This window comes from Puma concolor, chromosome A2 (assembly GCF_028749965.1).
Source record: "Puma concolor isolate L17-30 chromosome A2, mPumCon1.1.hap2, whole genome shotgun sequence".
In the NCBI taxonomy this organism is placed as follows: Eukaryota; Metazoa; Chordata; class Mammalia; order Carnivora; family Felidae; genus Puma; species Puma concolor.
Window position 1 is genome coordinate 60,666,609 of NC_141668.1, and position 8,197 is coordinate 60,674,805.

The window sequence follows — 8,197 nt, forward strand, 5'->3', positions numbered from 1 at the left end:
AGTGGGATTGCTGGATCATATGGTAATCCTATGTGCAATTTTTTGAGAAAACACCATACCATTTCCGTAGCAGCTGCAGAAAACAGCATTCTCTAAGATGGACCATTTTTAAAATAGTGGTTCCATCATTTGCTGAACCACAGACCCCCGAGTGCTTAGTTCAGGTGGTGACTAGTTTAGTTTATTAGACTAGCGAATAAATGTAGTGATGAATCAGGTAAGGTGTCCACTGTCTGTGAGCAAAGCTTTTACTCAGCACAGGACACACAGAGCTGTAAAGGAAGGTTACAGGTGTTAAGGGATATGGGACAATGAGGATATGCTCTGATGAATACAGAGGGAGAAGAAATTACTGTCAGCCTAGGAACTCCACGAACATTTCAGGGCATGAGTGACAGTTAGGCTGGACCTGAAAGGGTAATGAGAAATTAAAAACAGAATATTGATGAGCGTGCTTCTAATCAGAAGGGAGCAAATACACAATGGAGAAGAAGCAAGGAAAGAAAGTATGACACATGTATGGTTTGTGGTCTTTGAATGCAGTGAAAGGCCTGTGGAAGGTAATTGTGAGAAATATATACTAAGAAAGGTGGATTGGCGTCGTATTATCTGTGCTCCGAAGTGTGCACTTACTCACTGTGCAAACAAAACTTTTATAGGCCCGAAGAACTCAAACTTAAAATCACATGTTGTACGTAATCTGTAACTTAAAATCAATTTCATTTTATAACATATATATGAAATACATATTTTAGCAACATGATAAAGTCAGCGCAAGAGAGTCCAACAAAGTTCTCTTTTTTTCCCGTCATAACTACATCCATGCTTTTAAACACTCTCCAACATCAAGTTATTTGAAAGACATTTTTCTTCCATCTCTTTTGGTGCCCTTGCTGTGCTGGTACTCTAAAACAAGGGGCTTGAGAACTCTGGAGTGATTAATTCAGCACTAGACTCCATTCTGGGGCAATAGGAATTAAGGGATGTTTAAACTGCAGAAAAGTTGTGACAAAGCAAGGCCTCAGGAAGAAGACTCTAGCAGGCGGAACAGGTACGATCGGCTGAGGCGCAGAGACAACGGCAGGTGGGAGGCACGGCTGCCACTGGCAAATCAGGGCGAGGCCCCAGGAGAGTCGCAAGCGGGAATGAGTGCCAAACAGACAGGACAGAGGGTGTGCGGAGAGAACGGATGGCAACTGGCAAATAAGAAGGTTGAGAACGAGGGCGAGCAAAGTCACAGGTGGTGACGATCATGTGAGGACGTGAAGAGGAGGAGGTGTCTTGGAAGGGAAAGTGAATTCAGCTGGAAATGCTGAAACTGTGGCGCTGGTGGCTGGGACACAGGGTCGAGACATCCACCAGAAAGCTGCAGGTGGAAGTGTGGATCTCACCAGAGATGTCAGGGTGGGTATGCACATCGTGGTGAGTCAGGTCCCTACAGAGGAGGGAGCGGGACCCAAGTTAGATGGTCGGCAGGTGTCTCCATTTATAGAGAGGAGGGAATTGGGCTGGGAGAGCGGAAGGAAGGGGGTTTGGGAGAATGCTCACAAAGTTCGGAGAAACAAGAGCAGAGTGGGAGCCAAGAAAACAAATTTCAAGAAGGTAGAATTTGTTATTTTTTTAAATGTTTTTTAATTTAATTTAATTTAATTTAATTTAATTTAATTTAATTTAATTTTACTTTTGAGAGAGAGAGAGATAGAGAGCAATGGAGGAGTGGGGGGGGGGGGGGACAGAGGATATGAAGCAGGTTCTACACTGTTAGCAGAGAGCCTGATGCAGAGCTTGAACTCAGGAACCGGAAGATCATGACCTAAGTGGAAACCAAGAGTTGGATGCTTAACTGACTGAGCCACCCTGGTGCCCCTCAAGAAAACAGAATCTGAATCTGCAGTGTTATGTAAGGTAGTAGGTAGAGGGTATTACTCAGAAAAGGTGTTGAATCTGGACAACAATGTCAGTTGTCTGATGAGCGGGAACAGTCAGATTTCTAATTAACTGGTTAACCAACCAGGGAAATAAAAGCAATCCAACATGGAATTGCCAATCCAATCTGGCACAGGGAGGATAGCAGCAAGCTTCCTCCACTGCCCTGATGCCTTAGGATCTAGATAAAACAGAAAAAAAAAAAAAAGTTCGATAATTGTGGAACTGTTAAATCCCAGAAGAATGAAGTCTACATCAGAATCTATAGAAGAAAGATTCTCTTTGATGATTTATGTATTCTGATGATAGATAAACTCCTATAGCTACATGCAACTCACATGCACCATAGCTTAGTTAGGACTGTCAGGAGCTTCAGTTCCTTACAGAACCCCAGCCTTGATTTCCATGGTAGCCCCAAGCCTTTCCAGAGAAACCCAAGAACCCTTCAACACTTGACTAGCTCCTATGTCTAACACTTCTGACATTTTTTTCCCCATTCAAACATTCTTTAAGCCTTTATCTTAACTGCCCTCAACTCTGCTTGTACTGTCCATCAAAGAAGAAATGCCATTTCAGGGAATGGCGTTTCCGGGTTATATATATTTGTTGGAGAGCCAAGACTCCAAGATTATGCCTTTCTCGCCTACTCCCTAAACCGCCATTGTTATATATGCGGCAGATGGCAAGCCGGAAAAGGTTCACGTCGGTCCACTAGTGTGGACCAGAGGCACCCCCAAACCCTACCCCGGAGATTACGGACCCCGAGCCCCAGCGCAGGGCCTGGGGTTTGCCGTGGTTGCACCCCCTCCGGCCCGACCCCACCTGGCGGCCTCCAACTGACTGGGGCTTTGGCGCAGGGATCCAAGGGTTCGTGGCCTGGAGAAGAGAGCACCGCTCACCCTGAGGCTGATCTCCAGGGCAGTTCCCGGAACACTGACTACGCGCGTTGAGTGTCTGAAGGTGCGGGCCAGATGGTTAGCGGCCCAGGCCATCCGGGCACCCAGGAGGCCAGCAGCACCTCCTATCCAGCCAGCCCAGCCCGCAGCTCATTGTTCTGTTACCAACAGTTACCACAAACTCGTCAACTAAAAACCAATCCAAACTAGGGAAGATTTGAAGGCAGTCGCTGACTTCTGTGACGTGTGGCCCTGCAGCGTCCATCACGTTACACCCTGGACACACTCCTGTTTCCCCGGGATGCGGGGAAGCGTGCTGTGGATGCCAGAGAGCAGGTGATCAGCTATATATACCAGAGTGCGAGAGAACACCCCAAAGGCAGTCTCCCAGTAATAATAATGTCATTGATTTGAGCTCTAAGTATCAACGCAGCTCTCTGAAAATTAGATGTACCACTGACCACCACGAGGAGGCTGGGGATGAAGGTACACCCCGCAGAACCCTAGTGGAGCTTGTAGGAAAAAGGAAAAAATCAGTACCGCTAATCCTGCCTTTATTTAAAATTTTGACATTCCGCCTCTCATGAATGCTGCTGTATTAATTTTGAATTTCTAAGAAAAAATATTGCCTAAGACATTTATTTTGATTGCTGACTTTGAATACCTTACGTTTTTGAACTAAGGCCAATGTCTAACTTGCTTAATCCTAGACCTAGTCTTAGGATGGGCACGGAGGTGGCATTATGGAGGAGTCCCACGATTCCAGGTGCACAGAAAAATGGAACTCTTGGTGGATCTTATTGTGAAGAGCATGGTGGCTGAGTAGCTGAGAAGTCCTCCCTCTGACAGAAAATGGGTAAGTTGAGTCGCTGTTTTGCAAGTCTCTTCCAATCTCTAAGTCTTTTTTTTTTTTTTTGCTTGTTGGATCCCCTAGTTCCATTGGAACCTCTTGCATGGGCTGTCATGTGATCTTGTTCATGTGAGTTTTGTTTCCCTCTAGCTTGGGATGCTTGAGATCTGTCTGTGCCATCACTATTTTCTGCCAAGGCCGAGTACACTGCATTCAGTAAACGTTGGTTCAATTGTATGAGTTGGTTGCGTGGGTCCAAATTTGAACTTGAAATCTAAAAATTAAATGTAGCTTTTAGAAATAAGTCAGGCTACTTGCATTAAAAAAAAATGCTGGTGTTGGGTTAGAGCGTTCAAAACTGTCTCGGTAGAGAAATCAAACACACACTCTTTTAGTACTTCTTGAAAGTATTTGGGTCTGGTGGAGGTGGGTGGGTAAGCGTCTACCAAGTTATCACAGGAGTAATTATCTGAGAGTGTTTGTTGAAGTGGTTTTTATCCCAGAAGTAAAAATCAGTTGAGAGGAATGATCCACTGAGAAAATGCATAAAATAATTTATTGGTCCCTTTTTGCTGTTAATATGAGTTATATAATTTCAGATTATCATTCATGTAGATGCTACATGAAAAAATGGGAGTATATACTATTTGCTCGCTTTTGTACATCATACACATGCGAGTATTAGAATCATATGCAAAATACTTTTATGGAGCATCTTACATAAGTAAACTAAGCAGATAATTTCTACTAAGATTACATTGAAAAATTTTATCCTTATTTAAAAAATCTTTTTTACTTAATGTTGATTAAGAAGAAAAAAGAAATAAAAAAAAATCTATTTTAGTAAAGGAACTCAGGAACTCATTTATTATAGGGTCTTAATGTGTTCTCTCTTGGAGAAAAATTCACCATTTAACTGATCATGAGGACTAAAATAATGCAAATTTAATTATGGAATGTCAAAGATGGAGGTTAGTGAAGTACTTTTTTGGTAAAGGAACATCATAGAAATCCTCACATGGGTGGTATCACGTTTTTATAAAAAAAAGCATCCTTAACAGAGTGAGCAGAGAGATTTTTTAACCTCCATGAGATGGGAGTCTAGCCTGAGGAATTCAGCTTGAATTTTGAAAAATCCATGTAAAATGTACATTCTGCTTTACAATCAATCTTGTTTTAGTATAAAAATAAAGTTGCTCCCCCTAACTTCCCTCAAATCTTTGAGTAATATTTACATTGAGGCAAGACACCCTGTGTTTATCCTGTGGCTTTACCTCCCTGGCATGCTGTCATTGCCTGCAGGGGTATGCATACCCCAGTTTGAAAGCTCTATCGTATCATGTATGTGGCTTTGGATAAGAAGAAAGAGCCTGTGCTCCAAGTCAGGGCATGTGGGGTTTGGTCTCAGCTCTGACATTAACTAGTTGTTGGCCACTGTCAGGTCGCTTAATGTCTCTGCACATTAAGTGTTCCTTTAATAGTAAAATGAAGAAGTTGAAAGTTTAGCACAAAAATCTATTATTTAATTACATTCTTCTAGACAGGTAATGTGTGTTATTCTCAGAATGAAAGATTCTTGTTGAGTTGTTGACATATAATTGTTTTTTAAGAAACATTTTTCAGTGGAAAATATGTGAGAAAAAATATGCATGTGATGGTTATCTTTAAAGCTAAATAATTTTTTAAAATATTATCTTCCTAATTTTGCCCTGAGTAATTAGGGCAGTAATAAGTCTGGATGCTATTTTTCCAAGTGACTAAAAAATATTTATTATATAAAATCATCATTATCTGTCATTTTCTACTGTAAAGAATGTACAGAGAATGAGCAACATAATCACCCACAATCAAAGCATATTCTTATATGTATAAATATATCTTTTTATGATATTTGATAAGCAGAGTATCAACATTTTCATTGTTTTAAGTTTTGGTAAAATGATATATCATTTTAATTGACAGCTACAATTTTTTTGTTTGTTGACACAAAATGAGAATGAAATAGAATATTGAGAATTCATGGAATTCTCCGTGAGTCTTTCATGTTACTGCAAGTCTTACAGGAAGAGGCACTCAGTGCTTTTATTCAGGACTATATTTAAAATGTTTATAATGAATAGCCTTGGAAGATATAGTGTCTGCCTCCTGAGCAAAGAGTAGGTGTATTTTTGGTTTTTTACTAAGCAGCATAATAAATGTAATGTCTCCCTTATGATAAAGATGAGACCAGGCAGGCTTTTACTGCCTAGTATAAAATATTTGGGTTTTCTAAGTTCAGGGTTCCTCTCCTCCAACACAACCCATTATATGTGACCACATCATCTGGCCTGATTCTCAGGTCTCTGGAAATTGTGGCTGGAGGAATTGGTGCAAATACGCATACTCTGGTTGTGCTTGTTACTGTGAATACTAAACTGTCCCTAGTCTCTGACCCAGAACTCTCATATCATCTTCCAGCCTCTATGAAACTGTGGCTCACTCACTTGCTTCTGCCTATGTAGGTTTTTTCCTTTTAATGAAAAGTGTCCATATAATTTATTCAGCCTTCATATTTCTCTTTACCATCTCATGAACTTCCGTCTTTTAAACTCAACTACTGAATTGAATTTTTGTATTATATTCCATTGTAATTATTCTTATGGTTTATTTATTCATTACTATATTGATGGACAATTATGTTGGGCCATTTTTTTTTCTTTTTTGCTGTGATAATCAATGCTGTAGTAAATGCTTCTGGATGTTACATCAGGTGAAATTCCTTGATGGTATTAATGAGTCATATCTAGGAATGTTCCTATCTCTATAGGATGACATTTTATTGAATTTTGCCAAACTAATTGGAGAAAAATTTTATCTCAGTGCTTTAATTTGTTTAGTGAAGATGAGTAGCTTTGAAATGCCTATTAGTTATCTGTATTTTTTTTCTTTGATTTTTCTTTTTTCTTTTTCTTTTTCTTTTTTAATTTACATCCAAGTAAGTTAGAATATAGTGTAATAATGCTTTCAGGCCTAGAATCTGGTGATTCATCCCCTATGTATAACACCCAGTGCTCATCCCAACAAGTGCCTTCCTTAATGCCCATTGCCCATTTAGCCATCCCACCACCCACAACCCCTCCAGCAACCCTCAGTTTGTTCTCTGTATTTAAGAGTCTCTTATGTTTTGTTCTCCTCCCTGTTTTTATATTATTTTTGCTTCCCTTCCCTTATGTTCATCTGTTTTGTATCTTAAATTCCATCATATGAGAGAAGTCATATGATATTTGTCTTTCTCTAACTGGCTAATTTCACTTAGCATAATAGCCTCTAGTTCCATCCACGTTGTTACAAATGGGAAGATTTCTTTTTGTTTTGTTTTGTTTTTTGATTGCTGAGTAATACTCCATTGTATATATATATACCACATCTCCTTTATCCATTCGTATGTCCATGGACATCTAGGCTCTTTTCATACTTTGGCTATTGTCAACAGCATGGTTATAAACATTGGGGTGCATGTGATCCTTCAAAACAGCATACCTGTATCCTCTGGATAAATACTTAGTAGTACAATTGCTGGGTCATAGAGTAGTTCTATTTTTAGTTTTTTGAGTAACCTCCATACTGTTTTCCAGAGTAGCTGCACCAGTTTGCATTCCCACCAGCAGTGCAAAAGAGTTCCCCTTTCTCTACATCCTCGCCAGTATCTGTTGTTGCCTGAGTTGTTAATTTTAGGCTTTCTGACTGGTGTGAAGTGGTATCTCATGTGGTTTTGATTTGTATTTCACTGACGATGAGTGATGTTGAGCATTTTTTCATGTATCTGTTAGCCATCTGGTTGTCTTCTTTGGAAAAGTGTCTATTCATGTCTTTTGCCTATTTCTTCACTGGATTGTTTGTTTATTGCGTGTTGAGTTTGATAAGTTCTTTATAGATATTGAATACTAACCCTTTATCTGATATGTCATTTGCAAATAACTTCTCCCATTCCTTTGGTTTCCTTTTAGTTTTGCTGATTGTTTCCTTCACTGTGCAGAAGATTTTTATTTTGATGAGGTCCCAATAGTTCATTTTTGGTTTTGTTTCCCTTGCCTCTGCAGATGTGTTAAATAAGAAGTTTCTGTGGCCGAGGCCAAAGACGTTTTGCCCTGCTTTCATCTCTGGGATTTTGATGGCTTTCTTTCTCATGCTTAGGTCTTTCATTTCTGTGAATCTTCATTTCATGTTAGTTGTTTAACTTTTAACATGCAGATGGAAATGACTTAAGCCCTACAAGCTAGATCTATAGAGCTTCCCAGTTCTTTCTTTTTAAAAAAAATTTTTTTTAAACTTTATTTATTTTTAAGAGAGAGACAGAGTGTGAGCAGAGGAGGAGCAGAGAGAGAGGGAAACACAGAATCCGAAGCAGGCCCCAAGCCCTGAGCTGTCAGCACAGAGCCTGACGCGGGGCTCGAACCCACAAACCGCGAGATCATGACCTGAACCGAAGTCAGACACTCAACCGACTGAGCCACCCAGGCCCCTCCGCCCCCCTGCCCGACCCCAG

The 8,197-nt window shown here is 40.2% G+C and overlaps 1 protein-coding gene across 2 annotated transcripts in view; it reads right to left on the minus strand.

Moving 5' to 3' along the window:
• Positions 1–2,976, minus strand: part of LRRC72 (leucine rich repeat containing 72) — a 42,261-nt gene extending 39,285 nt beyond the window's left edge. For both annotated transcript variants that reach the window (XM_086694931.1, XM_025929930.2), the window contains exon 1: positions 2,826–2,976. In XM_086694931.1, coding sequence (XP_086551057.1) covers positions 2,826–2,918 — 93 coding nt within the window. In that variant the 5' untranslated portion in view covers positions 2,919–2,976. The remainder of the gene's footprint in view (positions 1–2,825) is intronic.
• Positions 2,977–8,197: the final 5,221 nt, after the last annotated feature.